Consider the following 27880-nt stretch of genomic DNA (forward strand, 5'->3'; position numbering starts at 1 on the left):
GGGATTCAAACCCATGTTTTCTAGCCCCAAATCCCCTTCTTTCAGTTTACATTATTTCCCCTCATTGCCTTAACCCATGAGAAATTCATTTTATTCATTCATTCATCCATTCAATAAACAGCACGTTTACAACGCGGCAACCAAGAGCTAAGCTGTGGAAACACCCAGTCCCTACTTTCCAGGAGTTTCCATTCCGGTGCTGTAGTCAGACTTAAGCTTATTATACAACGAGTAGGGGATATGGTGGCAGAAGGGAGGCTGGGGGTTATAATTCCCATGTAGCAGACGAGGAAGCTGAAGGAAGGGGTGGTAAAACGAGCCGCCGGATCACGAGCAAATAAATAGCAGAGCCCCAACCAGGGCGCAGGACCCGGAGGCGCGCTGAGAACAATTTGCATTTTCTCAGGATCTTGCCAAATGCATATTTGTAGACTCGGATAAGCGCCTTGGCAAAGACTCTACACACGTTTATCATTACCGGTGCTTGACTAACTTGGGAGGGACCGGAGGCGCTTCCAACATAGCGGGATGGGGAGGGGGTCACGTGCTCCGCATCTCCTTCCGCGCAGCGCTGCGCAGCTCCGCCCCGCGTCCGGGGCCAGCCAGGGTTGCTAGGCAACGGGTAAACGCCAAGGCTCCGAGCCGTTTGAGAAGCCGGGAAGCCAGCACCGCCGCTCGGGTGCTTCCCCAGCGGCCCAGAGGCAACAGGAACGGACCGAGGGTAAGGGCGGGTGCGGGGAAGACGTCCGCGGCTGAACAGGAGAGTGGAGAGTGAAGGGGGGGGATCCCCCAAGTGTGAGAACCACCGCTAGTGCAAGAAACTCCTCGAGGGGCGTCCTTCGGGGCTGGCTCTGCCGGATGGTGGATTCCTGGCCTAGCGCTCCTAGGGTCTCCCGCCCCATCAGTCCTCGCTGCCCTCGATGCTTACCGAGTCACGGGACCCAGCAAGTTCTAAACACCCTGCTTCCTGCACCCCTAGCTGCCAGTCGGGTCCTGATGTGATCGGTCTCCTGGAGGGGACGGGAGACCTCTGAAGGGTTTACAGCTGAATGGATAGAAAATACAGCCTGGGGCTGGGGTGCCGGGAGGCTAAGCCCGTGAAGAGGAGAGCTTTCTGGTGAGAACGGAGGGCAGGGAATTATAGTGATTGAGCCCCTACTAGGGGACAGGCCCTCTGCATCAGTTCATTTATTCCTCAACCCGGGAGAGGGCATACTTATGCCCCTTAGGGTATCACACTCAAGGTCACACCGTTAGTTCCTTCTTCCTGCAACAAGTTCAAACATTATCATGGTCTCTTGAACCACAGAAGTGCACTCTTCTCCCAGCTTTCAGAACCAGTGCTTTCCTCTCTTAAATTGTTACCTTTGCTGTGCTTTTGTTTTTCAAGCCAGAAGAGGAGTGGAGGGAGGAGAGCTCTAGGGGAGAGCCCTGGGAGATTGGGGTCACATCACACATTCAGCACGTGACGAAGGGAGTAGGGAGCCCCTCTCTGCGCCAGGCACTGGGGATAGGGATGAATAAAAGACCTCAGTCTTCATTCAAGGGGCCAGCACTGGTGGGCAGAGGATGTAGACAGGGTCCCGCCTCACCCTCCGGTTCTGGGGACCTCCTCCCACCTCTGGCTATCCTCAGCCTCCACCTTTTTTTTTTTTAAATAAATTTATTTATTTATTTGTTTTTATTTTTGGCTGTGTTCAGTCTTCGTTGCTGCGCGCGGGCTTTCTCTAGTTGCAGCGAGCGGGGGGGGGGGGGGGCTACTCTACGTTGCGGTGGGCGGGCTTCTCATTGTCGTGGCTTCTCTTGTTGCAGAGCACGGGCTCTAGCCACGTGGGCTCAGCAGTTGTGGCTCGCAGGCTCTAAATCGCAGGCTCAGTAGTTGTGGTGCACGGGCTTAGTTGCTCCGCGGCATGTATGTGGGATCTTCCCGGACCAGGGCTCGAACCCGTGTTCCTGCATTGGCAGACAGATTCTTAACCACTGCGCCACCAGGGAAGCGCCATCCTCCACCTCTTGGAGCTCACTGCTGGTCGACCCAGTGTGAAGCAGAGGAAGGGATTCAGGGAGATCAGCCTCTTTTGAAGGCGAGTGAGTCCCTTAAGACCGCAAATTCCAGAAGGTGAACAGACAGAAAAAAGAGGGCAGGAAGCCCCTCCCCCTGCAGTCCTTTGTCCAGCCAGACACAGCACAAAGACTGGGGGCTGCCCCAGGGACGCGAGGAAGAGGAGACCTTGTGTCCTTCGTACCACCAGGGAGTCCCGTGGTGAGGGAAGGTGCCGCCCCCCACCTGCCTGCCTGCGAAAACCCCGCACTGAACTTCTGAGCTACCCTCCGCTCCCTCGTCTCCCTGCTTGGGAAACACTCTTTCTCTTAAGCCAGAGGAAGTTCTTTTCCAGGAATTACTTTGCTCGCTATCACTGCACAAGACGAGTTTTGTTTTTATGTTTGGTTAAGGTTCTGATCTGACTGCCCCAGGATGCAGGAGGCGGTTGCATATTTGACATTCAGATCAGCACGTCTCCAATTCTGTGCGTTCTTGTGCTTGAGATGCCTGTGGGTCTGAGGTTCCCACGGGTGGGCGATCTCCTCCCCTGAACTCCCAGAGGGCAGCGATGCTGGTCCTGCCTTCCTTGGAAGCCCCGTCTGCAGACAGCCCCGTTCAGGCGCTGCTTGGGGCAGCCCAGCCTATGAGACTTGTCTCACCAGGGCGGGAAGAGACCTCCTGAGACCCCCAGCTCTGACCTCACCATTCATCTTCATACTCCACCAGCTTGCAAGAAAGCCCTCTCTGGGTCCTTGAATGAGCTGTCTTCCCATCACCCAGCCAGCCTTTAAATGTCCCCTCTGTCTGCCTCCAGATAGAAAACAATGCCTCTGTTCTCGCTCCTAGCTTGGCTTAGGAAGCACCCAGAAGGAAAGCAAAGCTGTTTAAAGATGTGACCTGGGCTAAAGAGGATATTTTTGTCTTCCTGGGGTTTCCTCATGCTCTTAGGACCCCGCGTGTCCCCTAGGAGCTAGCTGTCTCATAGCAATTATCTTTTAACAGAGGGAGAGACAGGCAGTCCTTGGGGGAGGGGGAGGGGGAGGGGACGCAGGTGCAGCCCTGTTGTGCTTCAACAGTGTGCTGGCGGACAGGAAGAAGCTAATTGGATGTGCATCCTTCTTCACGAGGCTCTATCTTGTCCATGTCAAATAACCCGTGAGGGCAACCTACTGTAATTTGTGCTTCTGTCCCCACCCTCTGTTCTCCAAGCCATTGCTTTTACCCTTCCTGGGCAGAAGAGTTTCCAAACCACAAGAAAGAGCGGAAAATACTGCTCTCTGTGAGTTTGGTGCAGTTTGAGTTGTTCTGGGGCTGGGCGGTTGGGAGGGTGGTATTGTCTTCAAGGAACAACATAGGTGGATGCAAAGGGACCTAGGAGTTAACCTCGCACCCTCGTCGCCCTGACCCCTGGTCCCAGCTGCTCCAGGGCCCAAGAGCACCCAGGCACGTGCTTCTAGGCTGTCACACAGCTCTTGGCCCTGCATCTCAGGGGACAGCCGGGACCCACCTGTCTGGTCCTTTGAAGCCCTGGAGGTGGGATCAGACACATATCTGGTCCTAACAGTCATCTGGGGTGATTGTGTAAAACACATATTGCTAGGCCTCATCCCACGCATGTAAATCCGTGTTTGCAGGAGGGGGCCTGGGAATCTCTTTGTTTTGAATGGACATCCCAGATGCGAGAAACGTTGGTTGAGAGATTAAGAGCCCTCACTTTATTATTTTTTTATTTTTTAAATTAATTTATTTGTTCATTTTTGGCCGCGTTGGGTCTTTGTTGCTGCGCGTGGGCTTCCTCTACTTGCGGCGAGCGGGGGCCACTCTTTGCTGTGGTGCGCGGGCTTCTCACTGAGGTAAGAGCCCTCACTTTAAATCGGTGGTTCTCACCCTTGGCTGCATGCTGGAATTACGTGGGGCGTTTGTAAAAATACTGCTGAGAGATTATGATTTAGTTAATCTGCAGTTCAACCGAAGCATTGTGATTTTTACAAAGCCCTCCAGGTGTTTCTAAGTGGGTAGCCAGGGTTGAGAATCATTGCTTTGGAGCCGGATGTGTGTGGGTCTTGGCTCTGTTTAGACTTAAGAACTTTGACCTTTGACCAGGTACTTTCTGAACATCATTTTCCTTACCTGTAGAATGAGAATTGTGATACCTATTTGGGGCGTTGTAGTGGGCATGCAATGAGGGTGCCTGTAAGTGCTGTTCACAGCACCTGGGACCTGGTAGGTCTTTAGATATTCTGGACACAGTCTTTCATCAGATATATGATTTGCAAATATTTTCTCCAAGTCTATAGCTTATCTCTTTATTTTCTTTTTTTTTAAAATAAATTTATTTATTTTATTTTATTTTATTATTATTATTATTTTTTTTGGCTGCATTGGGTCTTCATTGCTGCACACGGGCTTTCTCTAGTTGCAGCGAGCGGGGGCTACTCTTCGTTGCAGTGCGCGGGATTCTCATTGCGGTGGCTTCTCTTGTTGCGGAGCACGGGCTCTAGGCGCACGGGCTTCAGTAGTTGTGGCACGCGGGCTCAGTAGTTGCGGCTCACGGGCTCTAGAGCACAGGCTCAGTAGTTGTGGCACATGGGCTTAGTTGCTCCACGGCATGTGGGATCTTCCCAGACCAGGGCTCGAACCCGTGTCCCCTGCATGGGCAGGCGGATTCCTAACCACTGCGCCACCAGGGAAGCCCTCTCTTTATTTTCTTAATCTTGTCTTTTGGGGCAAGTCGAGAGCAATTCGTGGGAACAGCCCACGGCCTTTCTGAGACTTCCAGTTAGCATGAGTGAGAAAGCATCTCCTAGCGTTGCATTTGAACCCTGGCTCTGCTGCTGCCCGAGATCTTGCACTTCACCTTCTCGGCATCCTGAGTGTGTCAAGTCTTGGAATGACAGAGTGGCCCAGCCAAGGTCAAGCAGCTGGCGAGTGGCAGGGCCAGAACTCGAAGTCAGGGTCCAACCCAGCCTGCTTTTCAATTTCCCACTGTGCCTTTCATGACCAGTAGCACAAGTCAGAGGGTTCCCAAAGGCCTAACTATTCTGCCTGCTGGGGAAGTGGTCTGACCCTCTCTCCTTCTCAGCTGGACTCCCAGCCCTGTCCCCGTTGGAGTGACGTGGAGGGAAGAGGTTTCAGTGGGGCTCCCACAGGGTGATGGAGGGTGGAATCCAGTAACCTAGTGGGTGAGCCTTTCTGGCAATCACGTGGTTGGATGGGAGGGTTTCCAGAGAGGCCTGGGGCTCAAATCTGTATGCTGTATGATCAGGTCCACAGTGTGTGGCAGGGAATTTAGTTCAACATAATCTCCATCAGTATTTCTTCCTGCCTCGCAATAAACATACTAGCTCAGCAAAAACTGTATCATTTGGTGAGTAAGAGCTTTGGAGTCAGGAAGACCAGCTGTACCACATGTGAGCTATGTGATCCTGGGCAAGGCATTCTGGGTATCTCCAAATATCGATTCCTCCAAAGTAAAATGGTGATTTTATTGTCCACTTCAGAGGGCAATGGTAAGAACTGAACAAGATGATGCTTAGCCTGTAGTCATCACTCCATAAATTATTTTTTCAAATGCAGATGCAGCATCTGGATAAATCCATTAGGAACCCTCCCCCCAACCAGATTGGGAACCTGGAGCTGCCCCCGGTGGTGGGGTCCGTGGGGACTGGGAAGCAGCCGGCTGGGGCCCCTCACCACACACCCTCCCTCTGTTCCTGCAGCAGCTGGTACCATGGAGATTGTGTACGTGTATGTCAAGAAGCGCAGCGAGTTCGGGAAGCAGTGCAACTTCTCCGACCGCCAGGCAGAGCTGAACATCGACATACCGCCCAACCCTGAGCTGGCCAAGCAATTCGTGGAGCGGAACCCCGTGGACACCGGCATACAGTGCTCCACCAGCATGTCGGAACACGAGGTGGGTCCCTGCCCCAGGGGCCGGGCCAGTGGAGGTGTGGTCCAGCAGGGTGGCTGGCCAAGGCAGGCAAGTGGGACTGGGTGACTCCATCCCCCTGGAAGCCAGTTAGAGTGGACCAGTGAAGATGCTGGAAGTATGAGGGCAGAATCGCCCCCACACCCACCTCGGTGCCCAGGGTCAGGACAAGGCCCAGCACCAACTACTCCCTGGGCCGGGTGACTGTAAACCAAGATGTTCTCTCTCCCAGGGGCTCTGGCCTCACCTCTAAGACTCTTACTAGAGTTGTTTTAGGCATTGGGTACATCTGGGAGAGGTATCTGAGGGGCCCAGGGATTCACATCTACAGGACCTGCCTAGCTTGGGAAAAGGAAAGGGTCCCATAGAAAGTGCTGGTCAGAGGTGCCTCCAGGATAAAGGAACTGAGGGGCACGTTCCTGTCCAAACTCCCAGACTTCTCCTGGTCTGTCTGAACCAAGTGATCAGCTCCTGATTACGTCAAGAACTGCTGGGAGAAGATTAGACTGAAGGGGTTAACACAACCGTCATGTTCCCAAATCAACGGAGTGAAAATCACACTGATTTGGCCAAAACACTTTGTGGATGGCTCCAATAATTCACAGTTCAAACAAACTTGAGTTCCTTGCTTCCCCAGGGCAAGCTGCCGTCATGGCGACCAGGGTGGTTTTGTTCACGGTGTAGACACCTAAACAAGATGGCGGCCATGAAGGCCACACCACATCGGGGTCTCCTCTGTCAGCAGCTCCACCCTGTTGAAACTTTTAGCTTTTGTGAGAACTGGCTTAAAAAGGAAAAGGAGAAGGGGAGTGACCGCTCAATGGGTATGGAGTCTCCATTTGGGGTGATGAGAAAGTTCTGGAATTAGAGAGTGATCATGATTGCACAACGTTGTGACTGTTCTTAATGCTACTAACTTGTACATTTTAGTCAAAATGGTAGATTTTATGTTATGTGTATTTTACCACAATTTAAAAGATGGGGGAAAACTGGGAAGGAGGAAAAGAGGTAAGTTTAAGGGGTAAAACTACATCTATGCCATCCTCCCTACAACGGAGAATGGGCAAAGCAAGTCCACACTCTTAATTGTTTTTATGTTTCTATTCCTGTGACGTTGTAAATGGTAGGGTGGAGAAAGCTTAGTCACGTTTTCCTTTGGGATCTCACAGAACCGATGGGTGGGCTCCTCTGGACCTTTAGGGTGGAGATCAGGTCAGAACTGGATTTTCCATAGCCACTGGCAGCATCTGCAAAGCTGCTAACTCCACAGGGGTGGCACTCTTGTGGCTGCCTGTGACCACCTGAGGACCAGAAAATTCCTTGCTGGACCTGAAAATATTGTGGCTTTGGCCAGGGGCACCTCATGGGTCCATCCCTGAGCACTCAGAGCCCAGGGACCCGGGAGCCCTGGGACACTCGTTTGCAGGAGTGGTCGGATGCTTCCACCAGGGCCAGGCGTCTTCTCACCTGTGGCTCTCTGTTTAGGCCAACACAGAGCGGTTTGAAATGGAGACCCGGGGGGTTAATCACATCGAGGGGGGCTGGCCCAAGGATGTGAACCCCCTGGAGCTGGAGCAGACGATCCGCTTCCGGAAGAAGGTGGAGAAAGATGAGAACTACATCAACACCATCATGCAGCTGGGCTCGGTAAGGCTTCCTTCAGCGCCAGTGGTCAGGGCCTCAGCCATCACTCTGCTTCCCCAGCTGCATGTCAAGCTCGGCAACTGTGGCTCCTCGGGGAAGGGCACCAGCTACGTTATGGAACCTTCTGTCTGGGAGCAGGCAGGCAGGTCCACACAGCAGACCAGAAGGTCCAAGGACTGAACGGGCTTTAAGAAGAATCTGAAAAGTGGGAAATCCTCTGGGCAAAGAGAACCCCAAGGAACTCCACCCAGCAGCTACCTGCCAATAGGGATCATTCTTTCATTCGACACATTTGGATGGAGCTTCTAGTCTCTGCCAGGTGCAGTAGAGATTGCAGAAATGAAATTCACATATATTCTGCCCCAAAGAGTTTATAATCCATTGGAGGCCAAAAACAAATACAGAGGTATCACTGTATAATGTAGAAAGAAAGGCTGTAAGAGAAAAGATGCTCTGTCATTTGCCCCATAAGGAGGGAGAGTTGATTTCCTGCTGAAGGAATCAGGGGAGTCTTCCTGGAAGAGGTGGCACTTGATCTTGAGCTTTTCCTTGTTGGACATTTGGAATAACGGGGAATGGCCTTCTGGGTGGAGGAAACAGGAGATGGATGCCATATATGGAGTGGTTACTAATTCTGTTTGCCTGGAGCAGTGTTTCTTCACCTTTTTTTCATTGTTGTCCCCCAACAAGCCTTTTTAGACATCGCCCCACCCCAATGAAAATGTAATACCATAGGTGTACTATATATTTATATACTGTATGTATATCTGTGCTTTGTATAAAGAAGTAATAATATTTTACCCCCAAGAACCAATTTCCACCCTTTTGGTGGGTAGATGTTGCCCCCATTGAAAATGCATGGGCTGGAAGGATGGGAAAAGACTACTAGATATTTCTCGTCCCTCCCAGACTCCATCTCAGCCCTGGTCAGGCTGAAAGAACCTCCCTTTACTGCTAAGAACTCCCGATGTGTCCTCCTCAGATCATGGAGCATTGTATCAAGCAGAATAACGCCATTGACATCTACCAGGAGTATTTTGATGACGAGGATGCGGTGGAGGTGATGGAAGAGGCCCCTTCAGCTAAAACCATCAATGTTTTCAGGTACCTCTATAGCCAGGCAGGTGTCTGGCCAATTTCTTTCAGCCCTATGCGTGGGTGCTTCCAAAGGTGACCCCTTGCCAGTCACTCCATGCCATGGGTACAATGCCACCTGTGATCCGAGCTTAATAAGGGACAGAGCAATAAAACGCCCAGCAGACAAGTGGTGCCTACCCTGAGGGCAGGCCTGGTTGGTGGAAAGGGAGGACAGAGTCTGGGGAAAGACTAAAGCAAATTTGCAAAGCTGTGTACAAGTGTGGTTGATTCATACGGTGTAGAGAATGTACCAAGTACCAAACATCAGTAATCTGGCTGCAGTGTGAGTAAACAAGACCCTCATCCCAAACTCTCAGGAGTGTGCCTGGAATAACCTCCAAGGACAGCAGAAATTTGACAAAAGAAATTTATCCCACAGACACATGTGTGAATATCACTGGATATTCACTGCGGCAGGGTGTGCGCTAGCCAAAGACTGGAAGCAAGCGAAACCCATCGGTAGGGGGCTGGTTCCAGCAATTCTGGTATGCCCACGCTGTTGAATACCACGCAGCCATCAGAATGAATGAGGCAGCTCCTTATGTGCCTATAGAGAGTTGCCAAGATTTACTATGTGAAACCAAAGCAAAACAAGGGGCAGAACAGTGTGTAGAGAGCGCTACTTTTTGTTTAAAATACACCTATATGCATGTGTGCATGTATGTATGCATATGTGTGTACATGTGTATGTATATATATGCATGTGTGTGTGCATGTATACATGTATATTGCGTGTGTGTGTGTGTGTGTGTGTGTATGCTCATATATGCAGAGAATACCTGTGATTTCAGACGTGACTAGCCTCAAATGCCAACTCTGGAGGATTCATTTTGCTACCATGACCCACTGAGGGTCCTGGGAAGTGTTTTACCCAGCCCCAGCGTGACCAGTAAGGACTCTTTTCTGATCCGGGGCTGAGTCATGGTGTGCCAAGCAGGCTTCTAGCAATGGGCGTGCAAGAGAAGGGCCAGGGTGGGGCGGGGGCTGTCTGCCCTGCTGCTCCAGCCCTGCTGGGGTCTGACCTTCCGTGTGGATATCCGAGAGGGCTGAGGCATTAGTCATGCCATCCAACCTCCGCGTCTGACAGATGAGGAAACTGACCCTAGGGAGAGGATGTGCTCAGGGCTCACAGTGGGTGGGTGACCCAACCAAGGATGGGCCTCAGCCTGTACTCCTTCTGCTATGGCAGTGCTCCCAGGGAGGAGTGATGTGGATGAGTCACACGGCCAGAAAGTTATTTCATTTCCCACTTTCGTTCATTCCTTCCGGTGACTTCAGTGACAAAGTGTCAGTTTGGGGCCATTAAGTCTTTAATCCTTTTCTAACTCTTACACATTCTCCCTCCCCTTTCATTTTTTCTATTAAGAGCTAATTTTTTTCTAGCAGTTTTTTTTTTTTTTCCAGAGAAGGAAGGATTTATTACTTGCAACAAGTAAAGAGAACACCTCAGATCTTTCCCGAAGCAGTGTCTCTCGAGCAGTTTTAAGTCCCCAGCAAAACTGATCAGAAAGTACAGAGAGTTCCCACATGCTCCATCCTCCCCCATCCCACACAGCCTCTCCCACCATCAGCGTCCCTCCCCTCCTCCCTCCCCGCAGGTGGAACATTTGTCACAGTCAGAGAACAGCACTGACGTCATTACACCCTGCCCTTGGTCTGTTCAGGCTGCTGTATCGAAGTACCGTTAAGTCAGGTGGCTTATAAACAACAGAAATTTACCCCTTACCACTCTGGAGGCTGAACGTGTGAGATCAGGGTGCCAGCAAGGTCAAGTTCTGTGTCCAGTGAGGACTCACCGGCCCCCTGCAGTGAAAGTGCTGAGTCCTAACCACTGGACCTCCAGGGAATTCCCAGGACTCACTTTCTAACTCAGAGACAGCCGTCTTCTTGCTGTGAACTCATAAGGTAGAAGGGGTGAGGGATCTCTGTGGACCCTCTTTTATAAGGGCACTAATCCCATTCATTAGGGCTCTACCCTCATGACCTATTCACCTCCCAAAGGCCCCACCTCCTAATACCAGCCCATTGGAGATTAGGCTTCAACATATGAAACTTGGGGGGATGCCTACAGCACACCCAAAGTTTATAGTTTACATTAGGTTTCACTCTTGGTGTCATACATTCCAAATGTATTATACAGAATACTTTCACTGTCCAAAAATCCCCTGTATTTTTTCCTATGTATCCCTCCCTGCCCCCAAACCCTTGTCAACGACTGATCTTTGTACTGTCTCCATGGTTTTGCCTTTCCCAGAACGTCATATAGTTGGAATCATACAACATGTGGCCTTTTCAGATTGGTTTCTTTCACTTAGCAATGTGCATTAAGTTTCCACCATGTCTTTTCATGGCTTGATAGCTCATTTCTTTTTAATGCTGAATAATAATGATATCTGGATGTACCACAGTTTATCCATTCATCTACCGAAGGGCGTCTAGGTTGGTTCCAAGTTTTGGGAATTATGAATAAAACTGCTGTAAACCTCTGTGTGCAGGTTTTTGTGTGGACATATGTTTTCAACTCAATTGGGCAAATACCAAGGAGCATAATGGCTGAATTCTTCACCCTCCCTCATAGTTTAATATTAATGAGAAATCAAGCCTCAGGCTCGGAACTTTCAGCCAACGAAGACATCAGGCTGAAATTTAATATTTTATTTCCATTGTCTTAATTTTTATTAGTTTTTATTTATGGCTGGTGAGATCAGTTTTCCAATTAAGGGAGTCCTGTCAGCTTTGTTTTTAAAATAAATTTATCTGAGCGAATGTTTAAATATGTATGAATTCTTTTAAGAAAAAATTAAGCAAATACGAAATTTAGGGAGCCTGGGATTTCAGTCTTCTGCCCTCTTGCCCTCCCCTAAAGGGATCCCCAGGAAATTAAGCGGCCAGCCACACACATCTCCTGGCACCCTGATGGCAACAGGAAGTTGGCAGTGGCATACTCTTGCTTGAATTTTCAACGGGCACCTGAGGGCATGAGCAACGAATCGTACATCTGGGACCTGGGTGAGAAGCAGAGGGGTCCAGTAGTCCGGGAAGGATGAGGGAGTGCGGCAGAGGCCAGTGAAAACTTGGGGGAGGAAGGTAGACTCAGTGGGACTCTCGTGGGGCTGGTCCCTCACTGGGATGCCCAGGGACCCAGGAGGAAGCCCCTGTCTCGTCCCTTTGCTGTCTGGGTTCAGGTGCAGCCAAGCGAAGCCAAATCAGAAGCAGGAACTCCCTTCACTTCCAGATCCCGGGGCATTCAAGATCAGACCACGTGGAGACCCAACTCTGGGTCCCTGAAGAGCATATCAGAAAGAGTCCCCAGCAGACTGAGAAGGGACCCGAGGGTCCCTCACAGGGACGCAGGGACTCACCTCTGTCCCACCTGTCCTGGCACTTTCCCCTAATTCATGGCCAGTAGGGGCAGTGTGTCCACTCGGGAGCGCGGACCACTGTTGACAGAAGGGCTCACTCCAAGGGCAGAGTCTGGCAGGTAGCAGGTGATCGTGGGCTCCATCCATGCTCTCAGGCGTCCCTCATTGCTGTCGTTGTGAAAATAAACGTTACCTTTATTAGCAGGTGCAGGTGCCACACACGGAACTGAGCATTTCACACTTCTGAGCAGCTCAGTGAGCTCTTAGCGCTGCCCCGTGGGCCGGACTCCATCATTACCCCCGCTGTACAGACAGGGCAGCTGGTTCACACAAGTCAGGGGAGAGCTGACTTCTTGTAAAAGCCTTAAATCTCATTTAACACCAAACCTGGAAAATGGACTAGAATGACAGTCACACACACACAATCCTGATTCCCAAAAATAGAACGAGCAGAAGAGCCTCCAGGGCTAGATGCTGCCCACTGAGGACCAGATCTTGCAGCCCGGAGAGGGGCTTCCAGGCTTCCCCCTGCCACCCCCCCACCCGTAGAAAGGGTTAAAGTGTTTGACCCTGTCCTTTTTTTTCCAGGTCTGGTAGAATATATATATATATATATATATATATATATATATATATATATATATATATATATATATATATATAGTTGTTGCTGTTGTTCTGCTTTGTAGAAAACCCCAACAGGCCAGAAATTGCCCTAAAGCCGTCTTCTCCTCTTGTCACCTTGGAATACAACCCCAAAGATTCCCACGTGCTCCTGGCAGGCTGCTACAATGGGCAGATCGGTAAGGAGGGACCCCCCACCCCGACCCCGGCACTTAACCAGGAATCAGCCCAAGTCCCCTGCAGGCTCTCAGGCAGCTTGGCCCCTGCTGCTGTCTGGCCAGGGCCCACCTGCCAGGCCAGGCTTGCCACGGAGGACAAAGTGGGGTGGGGACTTCCTGTAGCTTCCAGACGTCAAGGTGAGACAGGTTTTGCTGATACTTCAGCCGTGTCTTCAGTTGTAGAAGTTCAAGTGAGTCTAAAATGAGTTCAAAATAAAAAGTTAAGAAAATTATGGGCCAAGTAAAGTCAAGAAACATTTACTGTACACCTACCCTGAGCTAGGCTAGGTTAGCTAGAGGCAAAGGGGTTATGAGACCACTGGGGAGCTCCATCTCAGGAGATGCAGTCGGGGCAACCTATATGGTAAAGGGTGTGAGTAATACCAGCCATATAGAGTGAATGGGGGGAAAAAGGGGAAAAAAAACAAAGAATTATAGAACTGGCTAAAACAAGAGGTGTGAAGACCATTTACAGAGGGATTCATTCAGTTTAGAAACTGATTCTATCAAAACTTGTTTAAAACCAGCTTACCGTCTTGCTTGTTCTTTCATTAGTGAGTTAGATAAAGCTTCATACATTAAAAAAAAAAAAAAAAGAATGAATGGGGAAGTGTTACTCCTCTTCTGTTTTTTTTGGTTTTTTTTTTTGGAAGAGTTTGTGAACAGTTGATAGCCATTCTTCTTTAAATATTTGGTAGAATTCACCAATGAAGCCATCTGGTCCGGGGATTTTTCTTATACGTAGTTTTAAAGTTGAAAATTCAACCTCTTTATTTGTTACAGGTCTTCTCACGTTTTCTATTTCTTCTTGAATCAGTTTTTTTTTTTAATTATTTATTTATTTTTGGCTGTGTTGGGTCTTCGTTTCTGTGCGAGGGCTTTCTCTAGTTGCGGCAAGTGGGGGCCACTCTTCATCGCGGTGCGCGGGCCTCTCACTGTCGCGGCCTCTCTTGTTGCGGAGCACAGGCTCCAGACGCGCAGGCTCAGTAGTTGTGGCTCACGGGCCTAGTTGCTCCGTGGCATGTGGGATCTTCCCAGACCAGGGCTCGAACCCGTGTCCCCTGCATTGGCAGGCAGATTCTCAACCACTGCGCCACCAGGGAAGCCCTTGAATCAGTTTTGATAGTTTGTGTTTTTCTAGAATTTTTCCTTTTCATCTAGGTAATCTAATTTGTTGACACAATTGTTCATTCTCTTACAATCATTTCATTTCTGTAAGGTTGGTAGTAACATCTCCTATGTCTTTCCTGGTTTTAGTAATTTGAGTGTTCTCTCCTTTTCACTTGGTCAGTCTAGCTAGAGGTTGGTAAATTTTGTTTTATTTTCAAAGAACCAACTTTTTATTTTATTGATTTTTCTCAGTTTTTAAACTCTCCATTTCATTTATTTCCACTCTAATCCTTATTATTTCCTTCCTTCTGCTTGCTTTGGGTTTATTTTGCTCTTCTTTTTCTAAATTTCTTAAAGTGGAAGGTTCGATTCTTGGTTTGAGGTTTTTAAAAATACAGATATTTACAGTTATACATTTACCTCTAAACACGGCTTTAGCTACACCTAAGTTTTGGTGTGTTGTCTTCTCATGTTCATTCATTTCAAGGTGTTTTCTAATTTCCCTTTGACTTCTTCTTTGACCCATGGATTATTTAGATGTATGTTGTTTAATTTCTCTCTGTTTGTGAATTTTCTGGTTTTCCTTCAGTTATTGGTTTCTAGGTTTATTCTATTATGGTAAGAAAAGATACCTTACATGATTACAGTCTTTAAAATATATTGAGACCTGTTTTATGGCCTAACATGTGGTCTATCTTGGAGAATGTTCCCTGTGTGCTTGATATGAATGTTTTCTACTTGTTGTCATCTGGAGCCAGTAAATCTCGCAGACTTTGCCAGGAGGCTCTGTGTGTGTACTTGAGCATACCTTCAACACTCAGCCAGGCAGTCGTCAACTCTGCCTTAGCTGCTGCACCGAGCCTTACGGTCAGCCAGAGGTGAAAGCTTAGGGCCTTCTCAGTTCTTTCCTAAGTATGTGTGCAGCCCTGGGAATGCACACAGCCATACCCATGCATGTGACCTTCTAGGTTCCAGGAGCTTTTCAAAACCCCTATGGACATTCTCCAGCTTTTCCTCTCAAGCTTTTTGGTTAGCCTATTGTTTGCCCCACTTGTTATCCACCACTGTGGGACACTGCAAAGTTAATCAGTTGTCTGTAATTATAATTATTTTCAAAATTGCCTTCTTAAAAAGACCTTTTTCACTGGGCAAGCTCCAAGTCAAGGTGAATATAGACAACCTTGCAAGTGGGGGGTCTTCCAGGGAACCACCAGACAGACAGGTCAAATAATGACAATTCTTTGAATAGGAGACTTTGAAAGAGCTCCAGCTCCATTCTGCTCAATCCCTCGGCTGCCAGGCTATTGGTTTTTTACCAGGTAAGCAGAATGTTATTTTCCAAGGCTACCATAGAACCGGAGAGTATAGGATCCTAACTAGGGCGAGTCAAAATGCAACAGAATTTACTGTTCTTACCAAGATTCAGCCGTTTTTCTCAAATAAACACTCTGATTTGCTGCCAGCCTTCGGCTAATTTCCAGAGTTCTGAAAAAGTTGATTCTGACCATTTTTGCCAATGTTCTCTTGGAGAGAATTCTCAGAGGTCTTTACTCTGCCGTTTTTGCTGGTGGGACACCCAGAAAACTGATGTTGGTATCCCTGGTGAGCTCAGAAGAAACCTGCCCACGTGGGCCCTGAAGGTTCCCGCCTGCCCTTCACCTCTGGCCTTGAAGTAACCAAACAGTTAATCCTCCTGTCTGCATCCGAGGTCAGACTCAACCAGACATGAAAAGGGTTCCCCTTCCCTCCTGCCTTCACGAGCTCTCTTATGTTCCCCTCTTGCTCCAGGAGTAGGGGCCGGAATGGCTGGAACACTTCTCAGCAACTCCCTGTGGCCAGGCTGCCTCCTGGCCTCCTGGCCTCCTGGCCTCCTGGCCTCCTGAGGCCTCTGATCTCCCTCTTAGACCTGCTGCCTCCTCTCCAGGGGAGCTCCTGGGTTATGAAATAGACGTGGGCTCTCATAAACCTCCTGCAAATTTATCTGGGCGCCCAGGCTCTAAAAGGCTGAAGCAAAGCCACTTGGCCACGATTTATTCAGGAGCCCTGCCTCGCTCATCATTCATAACCCCTTTCAGTGGTTTTGCATGCCAGCTCGGACCAGCCCAGGCTCTGGGGCTCTGCTGTCTGTAAGACAGACATGGTGGGACCCACCCTGGAGTACTACTTTGCCCAAGCAGAGCGAGCTTAGCTAAGAAAACCTGCTTCTGGGCCAGACTGATCCAGGGCCAAATGCCTTGGACTTGGATTCCATAAATCAAGGCTTATGGATCATGGACTTCTGTTGTTGTTTTACAAAACCAGCTTTCCTAGAAACAGCTCTGAGTAATAGGGTGGGTCCTCGCTATACACTCGTGGGAAAATGAAAACAGAATCCACTGGGACAAAAAAAATAAGTAAACTTTGAGTCTTTCTTGGTAAAACAGAAGAAGCAACGTACTAATGATGAATCAGAAGAAAGGACAAATCTCCCTCTGTGTGTTTCTTTCCGATCAAACGCAGCAAAGGTACAGAGGCGAAAAGGGAATGAGTGGATGCAGCAGGAGAGATTTGCATAGATGTTTTTACTTCCCAGAGCCTTTCCCTGGGGTGGAGCTGCTCCTCTCTCTTTGCCTGGCTCACTCCATCCCGAGGGTCCTCCTCTGTCTTCGTTCCTTCTCACTTCCTCCAGGAAGCCTTCCCTGACTGCCTCCATGTGTCTCCCTCTGGAGCAATCACGGCACGGGCTGTACTTGCAGATTTCCCTTCCTGTCTCCCAGGGACTGTGGCTGTCTGAATCCCAGTGGCTTCCCCAGTGCCCAGTGTGATGCTCAACACGTGTTAGGGGCTCAGTGGAATGAACGAAGCATGCTTTGGGGGCTGGTAGGAAACTCAGGCGGGTTTGAAGTTAGCCCTGCTTCTAAAAAAACCACATACCTGCCAAACCAAGACAAGCAGCATCCCTCTATCCCGTGCTCCCTGCACTAAGAAAGGAAGCCTGTGCCCCCATCACGTCCCCTTCCTTTTCTTCCCCGCCAGCCTGTTGGGACACCCGGAAGGGCAGCCTGGTGGCAGAGCTATCCACCATTGAGTTCAGCCACCGAGACCCTGTTTACGGCACCATCTGGCTGCAGTCGAAGACGGGCACCGAGTGCTTCTCGGCATCCACGGACGGGCAGGTACCCACCAGCCAGGCGCTGTGCGGGGCGAGGGGGTGGGGCTCAGTAGCAGTCTCCCGGCCTCCCACTGAATTACCTAAGAACGTTTCCTTTTCATTCCATTCTTAAATTGAATAACAGGTAATCCATGCACATGGAACAAGAACCCAAAGGCACAAAAGGGCAGACAGTGAAACGCCGTCCTCCCACCTCTGCCTTCTAGCCCCCCAGTACCCCTCCCCGTAGGCGCCCACCCACATCAGCCTCCAGGGTCCGTGTCTGCATACAGAAGCCAACGTGTCTGTCTTTGCTCTCTTTCTGTACACCTGGCACGTTGATCTGCACTTGACGTTTTTCATTTAGCATGTCTTGAAGATGATTTCATATATCGTAAAGCACTGCCCCATGCCTGCTAAGGACTTAATAAATCATGGGTATGCTGTAATTTGTTTAAGTGGATTTTAATATTTTGTAGTTACCAAAAAATGTGGCAAAGGGTGTGTTTGTATATAGATTACTGCACACATGTGAAGTATACGTTCCTGGCGGTGGGATTTCTGGGTCAAAGCATGTGTGCATTTTGAATGTTGCTGTATATTGCCATACTGTCAGGAGCCTTTAAGAATACAGACTCCAGGGCCCACATCTGGCAATTTTCCTTCAGTAGGTCTGGGGTGAGGCCCTGGCATCTGGATTTTAGGAAGCTTGCTCATGACTCTGATGGTCAGCCAGGCTTGGGACTGTGGACCAAAGGAGTGATTCTCAAAGCATGTCTGTTCCCTCGGGTTGCCGGTAGTCTCTGTCAGACACCCCTTTGGCCCCAGGGACTGGCCCCAAAAAGGTGGAGGGGGTAAAGAAGGCAAAAGTCAGGAGAATTGCGGGACCTCAGGTCTCAGAGTTGGCCCCTCCTCCCATCAGGTCATGTGGTGGGATGTCCGGAAGATGACTGAGCCCACCGAGGTCGTCATCCTGGACATCACCAGAAATGAACGGTTGGAGCATGCCTTGGGGGCCCTCTCCCTGGAGTTCGAGTCTACTCTGGTGGGTGTCCCTTCCTCTCCCTTCCCTGACTTCTATTGCCAGGGCAGCCAAAGCCAAGGGCAGACCCGTGGCTACTGAGTCAGATGGACCCTGAGGCTGCTTCTCACCTTGTGCCCTGGACCATCCTCCTGTGGTCCTCCGAGACCTGTGTGGTCTTTACAACCACTTTCCAGCAGGGGGCAGCAGAGCAGAGGAAGGAGGCCATTCTAATTCACTCAAGAGTCGCCATTTGGCTAGTGCCCTGGATGATTAGAAGGCAAGCTTTCTGAAAGGACGGGATTCCAGAGAGGCCCCATTCTATGAGAAGAGCCCTGTCCACAACCAGCGTTCAGAGGCCAGGCTGCAGCTCTGTCCCTGCCTCACGTGGGACCCTGGGCCGGTGGCTTCACTTCCGTGGGGAAAGAAGAGGTGTTGGAGAGGAAAATGAGATCAGAGGAGGCTCCTTGGCAAACCAGAGCACGGGCCTGTGATGGCATTTAGCAACTGAGAAGGAACAGTAAAGAAATATCAAAGTGGTAATGTGGTTGTGTCCGAGGAGGGAAGCTTCTAGAAGCTGCAAATGAAGACTCCCTCCAAAGCAAGAAAACGACCTTTCCAGATGGCTCTTGGCCTGGCTCCCCCTTGGGATTGTCACTGGTTTGCTTCCAGGCCGTGTGACATCATTCCCAGGCCCTTAGGAGGTGGAGGTGCTCTGGCCTCACCCCTGCCCTGGGAGTCCCCCACCACCACCCCCCAGGCTGGGGGATCAATGTGGTGGATGAGGTGGAAGACAGTTTTACTGACCCCCTCAGCCCTGGGCGTGGAGTCACAGTGGGGAGGAGTCAGAAAAACATTCTGTCCCCGAATCAGAGATTTCTAGGCCAAGTGCTAGATGCAGTGACCTCAATGCCACTAGTCCTCACCTCTCCCACACTGTGTGCTGGACCCTCGTAACTGCCTTACGTTGTGTGATCACCCATGACCGTCCTGTGAGGTGATGTGACTATCCCTACTTTGCAGATAAACAACTTCATCTTAGGGAGGTAAGTCACATGCTCTAGAACACGGGGACGCCGGGGCTCAAACCCAGGGCTCTGACCCCAAGGCCCAGGCTCTCCACCCCATGCCCCACCAAGGAGTCTGAGGCATGATGGGCCACCGGGACCTGGGCAGTTTATCTCCCTTACTAGCTTGCAGAAGCCCTGGAGTTGACTTTATTCCTTATTTTTCTGGGACTCTCGTGCTGTGTCTCTTTCCTTTCCTTTTTTTTTTTTTTTTTTTTAACTTTTATTGGAGTATAGTTGATTTGCAATGTTGTGTTAGTTTCTGCTCTACAGCAAAGTGAATCAGTTATACATAATACATATGTCTACTTTTTTTTAGATTCTTTTCCCATGTAGGTCATTACAGAGTATTGAGTAGAGCTCCCCGTGCTACACAGTAGGTCCTTGTTATCTATTTTGTATATAGTAGTGTGTATACGTTAATCCCAATCTCCTAATTTATCATTTCCCCGCACCTTTCCTCCTTGGTAACCGTAAGTTTCATTTCGATATCTGTGAGTCTGTTTCTGTTTATAAATAGATTCATTTGGGGTTTTTTTGTTTTGTTTTGTTCTTTAAATATTTATTTATTTAGGCTACACTGGGTCCTAGTTGCGGCAGGTGGGATCTTTAGTTGCGGCATGCGAGCTTCTTAGTTGCAGCATGTGGGCTTCTTAGTTGCGGCATGAGGACTCTTAGTTGCGGCGTGCACGTGGGATCTAGTTCCTGACCAGGGATCGAACCTGGGCCCCCTGCATTGTGAGCGTGCAATCTCCCTAAATAGGTTCATTTGTATCATTTTTAAATTAGATTCCACATATAAGTGATATCATAGAATATTTGTCTTTGTCTGACTTACTTCACTTAGTATGATCATCTCTGGGTCCATCCATGTTGCTGCAAATGGTATTATTACATTCTTTTTAACGGCTGAGTAATATTCCATCGTATATATGTATCACATCTTCTTTATCCATTCCTCTGTTGATGGAACATGTCATCATGTTGATTCCATGTCTTGGCTATTGTAAATAGTGCTGTAGTAAACATTGGGGTGCATGATTCTTTTCGAATATATGCCCAGAAGTGGGATTGCTGGATCATGTGGTAGTTCTATATTTAGTTTTTTAAGGAACCTCCATACTGTTCTCCACAATGATTGCACCAATTTACATTCCCACCAACAGTGTAGAACGATCTTCACTTTCCTTTGACCCTCCAATTTGTAGCCCAGTTGTTCTTTTTAATTGTAGTAAAAACAAAAACAAAAAAACACACATAATGTAAAATGTACCATCTTAACCATTGTTAGATATATTTACATTGTGGGCTCTCCGGAGCTTTTTCATCTTACAAAACTGACACTCTGTACCTTTTAATCAACAAACTCCCCATTTCCCCCTCCCTTCAGCCCCTTCAACTTTCTGTGTCTATGAATTTACCTCCTGCGGAGACCACATTTTAGTGAACGCTTCCTGCGTTTGTCTTTTTGTGATGAGCTTTTTTCACTTAGTACAATGTCCTCAAGGTTTATCAACATTGTAGCACGTGGCAGAATTTCCTTCCTTTCTGAGGCCAAATAATATTGCATTGTATGGGCAGAGCACATGTCGTTCACATGCCGACGACACTTGGGTGTTGTGAATAAAGATGCTATGGGCACGGGTGTACAATGTAGACCAGTTTTGCTGGGAGTAGTAGTTGGAGGCTGGAGGGAGTTCTTCTAGATCCATGTTTTACATTATTGATTCAATCATTTACTTTATGTGTAAACGTTCAGGATCTTTATGGCAAAATGCTTAGTGGACACAGTGAGGCTACATGAAGAGGGCTGGTGATGAGATTCTCCAGGGACCAGAAGAGTCAGGGGGGGCTTCATGATTTGTGGGGCCCTTGGGCAGGTTTAAAGAAGTGTGGGACCTGATCAAGCGCAAGAGTGGGCGCAGCTACCTAGAAGGGGGCGGGGCACAGCGCGAGCAGCGGCTTAAACCGAAGGCACTTTCAGTATCTTTGGACCCGCAGCCGCCCTGCCGCTCCACCGCCCTGACTCCGGAAAACCGCTCGCCTTGCCAGCTAAACCCTGAGCTGATGTTCCATGGAGCCTTTCGCTCACGTGTCACCCCCTCCACAGCCGACCAAGTTCATGGTGGGCACGGAGCAAGGCATCGTCATCTCCTGCAACCGCAAGGCCAAGACATCGGCCGAGAAGATTGTGTGCACCTTCTCAGGCCACCACGGCCCCATCTATGCCCTGCAGCGAAACCCGTTTTACCCAAAGAACTTTCTGACCGTCGGCGACTGGACCGCCCGCATCTGGTCAGAAGACAGCCGGGAGTCGTCCATCATGTGGACCAAGTAAGGGGGGAAGTTGGGGCGAGAGAGGGATGCAGGAGGTGGAGGGGACCGAGGGGGCCCAGCCCAACCCAGGAGTGCTCTGAGCCTTTCTGTGTCCACCCATAAAATGGAGAAAACACTTCTCCACAAACAGCCAAGCTTACGCTGGGAAGTGGCTTGATTCGGCCACTTCACAAAGGAAGATGCTTCAAACCTCACATTCATCTGTCGATGGACATTTAGGTTGTTTCCACGTTTGGCTATTGTGAATAGTGCCGCAGTGGACATGGGAGGGCAGGTGTCTCTTCGAGGTCCTGATTTCAATTCCTTCGGATAAAGACCCAGAAATGGGATCGAGGACCCTCCACACTGTTCTCCACAGCGGCTGCACCAATTTACATTCCGCTAACAGCGCACAAGGGTTCCCTTTTTCTCCACACCCTCTCCAGCACTCATCTTTTGTTTTTCTAATAATTTAGCCATCCTCACAGTTGTGAGGTGATATCTCACTGTGGTTTTGATTGCATTCCTCTGATGATTAGTGATGTTGAGCACCTTTTCACATACCTGTTGGCCATCTGTATGTCTTCTTTGAAGAAATGTCTGTCTGGGTCCTTTGCCCGTTTTTTTAATCGGGTTATTTGGTTTTTTGCTATTGAGTTGTATGAGTTCCTTATATATTTGGGCTATTAACCCCTTATCGGATATATGGCTTGCAAGTATTTTCCTTAGGTTGCCTGTGCATTTTTTAAATTTATTTTTTAATTAATCTATTTATTTATTTTAAAATTTTTAATGGCGTATAGTTGATTTACAATGTTGTGTTAGTTACCTTTTCATTTCGTTGACTGTTTCCTTTGCTGTGCAGAAGCTTTTTAGGTTGATGTAATCCCACGTGTTTATTTTTGCTTTTGTTGCTTGTGCTTTTGGTGCCATATCCAAAAGGTCATTGCCAAGGCCAATGTCAAGGAACTTTTCCACTGCATTTTCTTCTAGAAGTTTTATGGTTTACGGCCATACGTTTTAGCCTTTAATTCATTTCGAGTTGATTTTTGTATACAGTATAAGATAAGGGTCCAATTTCATTCTTCACTGCAGAAATCGTTGAAAATCTAGGTTAAACCAAGTAGGAAGTATAACACTCTCTTCATCTCAGTAGCATGAACTTTTCTGGGCAACTTTTCCTTCCTCCGACTCCTTTCAAGTGAGTCTCACAGCTGGGGGACTGGGCCCGAGCCTGTGCCCTGGAGTTGGCCGTGGAAAACGCCAGTGACCAGCCCCTGGGAAGGACCCCACCCCAAACCCTTTATAGTGCAAACTGTGAGCTGTGGGTGGCGAGGCTGGGGCGGCTAGAAGTCAGACACAAGAAAGAACTTCCTGCCCAGCAATGAAACCCTGGAGCCGGGGCAGGGCTGGAGGAGTAGGGCTGGGGCTCAGCAGGCTCTCCATCCCTCCCAACCACAGGGGTCCCTGACCGGTGACACCTGGCTCCCAACAGGTACCACATGGCTTATCTCACTGATGGTGCCTGGAGCCCGGTGAGGCCAGCGGTTTTCTTCACCACCAAGATGGACGGGACCTTGGACATCTGGGACTTTGTGTTCAAGCAATGTGACCCCGCCCTCAGCCTGAAGGTCACGTGCACCTGCCTCCCCATGCACCCAGGCCCTCAGACTCTGGTGGCACAGCAGAATCACCTGAGGGGAATTAAAAAAGGAAAAAAGCAGATGCCCGGCCTTTCCTCCCGCCAGGCCTGTTCCTTCAGAAGCCCGGGTGCAGGCTCCTGGCAGCTGACCCCTTCCAGCCTGAGCTAACGTTATCCTATCAGCAAAGCCAGAGCAGAGACCTGCAGGCTAGGGCCGTGGAAAAGCACGGGGTTGGGGAAACTGCAGAATGAAAGTGGGGCTGAAGGGACTTCCCCGGCGGTCCAGTGGTTAGGACTCCACGCTCCCAATGCAGGGGGCGCGGGTTCGATCCCTGGTCGGGGAGCTAGATCCCACATGCCAACAGTGCAACAAAAAAAAAAAGAAAAAAGAAAGAAAATGGGGCTGGACTGAAGGGGTGGGTGTGGGGGCCGGCTGAGGCAGAAGATGCGGCTGGGGGTGAAGGGCTTTACAGCCAGTCGTAGAGTGTGAACTTAATCCTGTGGGTTGAGACTGGGGTCCCCCTCAGTCGGGGGAGTCACCAAGGGTGTCTGAATGGGGCTGCTTGGCTAAGTCTCTCCAAGAGCCAGATAATCAGACCAACAAAGGGTGACATTGCTCCTCTCTCCTCCCTCACCCGGGTCTGCCTGACCCTCCAGCAGGTGTGTGACGAGGCCCTCTTCTGCCTCCGGCTACAGGACAATGGATGTTTCATTGCCTGTGGCTCCCAGCTGGGGACAACCACGCTGCTGGAGGTCTCGAGTGGGCTGTGCACCCTCCAGAGGAATGAGAAGAACACGGTTTCCTCGGTAGGTGCGGGCCCCGGGCGAGGTGCGCACCAGCTCCTGAACTGACCTGGTCCCCAGGCCGAGCGGGCCAGTCAGGGAAGAACAGATGCCCTTTTCTGTCACCTCCTGGGAAATGGATGGATATTTGGGGGTAGATCAGGAAATGAGCCCGAGAAATGGGTGTTGGGAATATCTGAATCCACCCTGGCTTCACCACTCAGTAGCCAAGCGGCCCTGGGCAAGTCACTTTACCTCTCCAAGCTTCAGTATTTTTCAGCTGCAAATCCAAGTGGTTTGACTCGGTCAGTTTGTCTAGTTTCAAACAACATACTTTTGGGGCAGCAGAACCTGTCCAAGGAAGGCTTAGCAGAATGCCTGTAGAGAAGACAGCTGGAAGGGGACCGTCCTGGGGAAGGGGCCCTGGGGGCTGAGATCCATCACCCCGGAGGCGCCTCCCCAGAACCGTGGGGCACGCAGAGAAATTGAAAACCACTGGTGCCAAGACCCTGGGAGACCCTCCTGGCTCTGCCTGAGATTGTGGTCCCACCAATGAACTCATCTTCTGTGGGCCCAGGCCATCATGTTGCGCAGCCCCAGAGGGTGTCCTTCACGCCTGCTTCCGTGTTCTTGGAATTCCTTGGAACTGAGTAACTTGGCACCCCTGCTCCCGCCTCCCAACCCCAATATTTAGCCCCCCTTTCTTGCCGTTAGCCCGGAGTACAGGCCTCTGGGTGGGCTGCTTGGAGTCGAGCAAGGAGAGCCCGCTCGGCCCCTGTGCTGGGAGCCAGCGCTGCCTGCCCGCCTCTCCCACGACCTCTTTGTCCCTGTGCACAGATATTTGAGCGTGAGACCCGGCGGGAGAAGATCCTGGAGGCCAGGCACCGCGAGATGCGGCTGAAGGAGAAGGGCAAGGCGGAGGGCAAGGATGACGACCTGAGGGAGGGCGAGCCCGCCTTGAACCTGGAGGAGCTGGTCACCAAGGCCGAGGAGGAGTTCTTTGATGTTATCTTCACGGAGCTGAAGAAGAGGGAGGCGGAAGCCATGAAGCAGAAGCCCGAGCCTGTAGGGGTCTCGAGCGGGCTCGGGGTGGGGTGGCCGGGAGGGAGCCACGGCGCCCGGGCTGCCTGCTTGCTGACCTCGGGCGACCGCGAGCAAGTGGCCTCGCCAGGCGGACCTTCATTTGTCCATCTGGCAAGTGGGAGGAAATACTCCCTCTGGAGGAATCCTAAGTCTCCAAACAGACTTCAGGCTCCCTGAGCACAGGAGCCGTACCCTGTGCTTCTTGAAATCCTCCTCTCCCCACCGCGATGGGGACCTTGAACATGCATGTGACCGGGGCTACATAAGCCATCAGAGAAGAGGGAGCCTGGAGGCCCCGGGAGGAGGGGGCTGTGAGATCCGTGATGACCCCTCCTGGCAACAGGGGGTGAAATTTGTCCTGAGCTCAGCCATCCATGGCCCCGGCTCCAAAGCACCTTCTAGCTGTATCGCCTGGGCCGGTCACTTCACTTCTTGGTTCCTTAATTTTCACCTGGAAACTGAGGAGATGGAGTGATAAAGGTAGTGTCACCTTCCAGGCCCTCTTCGGTACCAGGGGACGAAGAAAAAAACATGGTCTGTCCGGGCCATTGCCTTTAGGGGCCCACCGATAAGACGCTAAGATGTGAAAGAGTGAAAGCACAACACGGAAGGGAAAAGAACAAGCGAGTGTGGGCCAGCGTCTGCCCTTGTAAGCAAGATCGGCTACCTAGTTAGGGAAGGAAGGAAAACATGGGGCCTCTAGTTCAAAAGTGTTGAGAAGTTCAAGGGGCTTCCCTGGCGGTCCAGTGGTTAAGACTCCGCGCTTCCACTGCAGGGGGTGCGGGTTCGATCCCTGGTCACGGAACTAAGATCCCTCATGCCTCGCAGCCAAAAAAAAAAAAGTGTTGAGAAGTTCAAGACAGTGGCAGCAGACACTAAAGCAAGCGTGGAGCTCTGGTCAGCACAGGCCCGCGTGGCCGCACAGGGCGCCGGCCCATGAAGCCGGCCCTGGCAGCAAGAGGGGCTGTGTGTCCAGTTCTCGGGCACTGATGGAGTGACAGGGGGACGGAAGGTGGGTAAGCACACAGAGGAGCTCACCGGTTCCATCCCGTGACTACTCACCATTTCTGCCTCTCTCCCACTGGGTCCAGAGACAGGCTGTGATTTCTGTGGGCGCATTTTGCATTTGGAAGTACTCGGATCTGAGCGGCTTTATTCTCACACCATCTGGTGGTACCGGTGGGGCTGAGGCGAGGCTAGAGTCCTGCCTTTCTGACCCACAGCCCGGGCTCCTCCCACCCATCCCCCCGGGCCCTCCAGCCCTCCAGCAGGTGATGCTGACACCGTGCAATGCGGCCACTGACTCCGTGTCTGGTGCTGGACATCCCCAGATGTGCTCCCCACAGCAGCGTGAACACTCTGGATGGAGAAGCTGATTCTCAGAAGGGGTTAAGCTACACAGAACCTGGCCCCCTCCTTCTTCTGCCCACCACACGCTTCCTGCCCATCTCTGCGTCTCTGCAGTTGGCCAGACCTTCTGGGGTCAGATCTGAGAAACCACTGCTGGGTCCTCACATGCATTATCTCTAATCCCAGCCACAGCCCTTCAGGGAATCATGTCCCCTTTACAGGGGAGGGGACCAAGGAAACTCAGGAGGAACTAGCTCGAGGTGGCCCAGGCAGCAAGCGGCAGATGCCCGAGGCCGTTCCCACCGTCCATACCCGCAGGTGTCGAGCGCCCGCTAGGCCCTCACGGCCGTGGTGCTGGCAGCGCGGCCTCCTGGGTGCCCAGCAAGTTAGGCTCAGGGGTTAACCTCCTGGGTGCAGGTAGCCCTGCCCCCCACCAACAAGTCTATGCTGTCTTTCCGTAGCTGAAACAACCAAGTCTGGAGACAGAAGAGGAGGTGGAGGGAGAGGAAGAAGGGGCGGAAGAAAGAGACGGTGAAGAGAGTCCAACCTTGGAAGGTCAGCCTTGACCGGAGCCCCGCTCACACACGTGCCTGCTTCCCACCTCTCGGCACTGCCCTGGTTTTACAAGTCGGGGTGCTGACCCCCTCCCTTAAAGGGTCTCCGGGGTAAGAGAGGGCTGGAGGAGCAAAGGGGCCCCAACCCAGCCCCCATGCCCCAGAGATCCCCAGTCCCCGGTGACTCCCTGAACCCAGTCCCAAGAGACGCCTCGGGGGGAGGGAAGGGGCAGGGTTCATCCCCGAGCTGGTCCCCTGGTCTCAGCCACACCCCAGCCAACCTCACCCAGGTCCCCTGGCCCTCCCTGTTCCCTTGGATTGAGCTTTGCAAGGGCTTTCCCGACAAGCATCTTCCTTCACAAGCTTGCAAAGCCTCCGCTGGGCTGGCCAAGGCCATGGCCGGGCCTCGGGAAGGCCTGTGGGTGCGGGAAGCGGTCTCTCCTTCTCTCTTGCTGACGCTCCGCAACCATATATGACTGGGGAACAGAAAGTCTGTCCACTTCTAAGACGTCTTTCCAAGCAACTCCTCTGGGGAATGTTGACCTCCAAGAGGGTGAGAGTCAGTGGATGAAATGAGCTGGGTGTCTCTTGCACACGGCGAGCTTTCTGCTGTCTTCTTTCTTGTAAAATTAAATTAATAATAATAGTGCTAATGGTTAGTGCTTATTATGTCTCCCGCACTAAGAGCTTTTCATGTTATCTCGTGTCACTCTTTTGATAAAGTCCCTGGAAGGTTTCTGCTCAGATTATCCTTCCTCGGTAGAGGAAGAAACAGGTTCTGGGAGACATGTGTGGACTTGCCGGGGTCACCGGGCTCATGAGGGGCAACACGGGGACGGGAGCCCAGGCAGCTCACTCCCGACCCTG

The 27880-nt window shown here is 50.8% G+C and overlaps 1 protein-coding gene across 5 annotated transcripts; it reads left to right on the forward strand.

The window, feature by feature from the left end:
* Positions 1 to 581: 581 nt before the first annotated feature.
* Positions 582 to 27662, forward strand: DNAI2 (dynein axonemal intermediate chain 2). Of its 5 annotated transcripts, XM_082442439.1 has the most exons (14): positions 585 to 721; positions 980 to 1117; positions 5764 to 5957; positions 7458 to 7619; positions 8599 to 8720; positions 11620 to 11762; positions 12805 to 12918; positions 17083 to 17222; positions 18120 to 18242; positions 21396 to 21619; positions 23097 to 23232; positions 23904 to 24050; positions 24864 to 25091; positions 26921 to 27662. In XM_082442439.1, the coding sequence occupies exons 3-14, from the start codon at positions 5775 to 5777 to the stop codon at positions 27023 to 27025; spliced, it is 1827 nt and encodes a 608-aa protein (XP_082298565.1). In that variant the 5' UTR covers positions 585 to 721; positions 980 to 1117; positions 5764 to 5774; the 3' UTR covers positions 27026 to 27662. The 5 variants fall into 5 exon arrangements, with proteins under 5 accessions (XP_082298568.1, XP_082298565.1, XP_082298567.1 ...); XM_082442441.1 differs by lacking the exon at positions 980 to 1117 and having other exon boundaries at positions 23940 to 24050; XM_082442440.1 differs by lacking the exon at positions 980 to 1117 and having other exon boundaries at positions 5767 to 5957.
* The last annotated feature ends 218 nt before the right edge of the window (positions 27663 to 27880 follow it).

This window comes from Balaenoptera physalus (genome assembly GCF_965194825.1).
Source record: "Balaenoptera physalus genome assembly, chromosome: 20".
Lineage (NCBI taxonomy): Eukaryota > Metazoa > Chordata > Mammalia > Artiodactyla > Balaenopteridae > Balaenoptera > Balaenoptera physalus.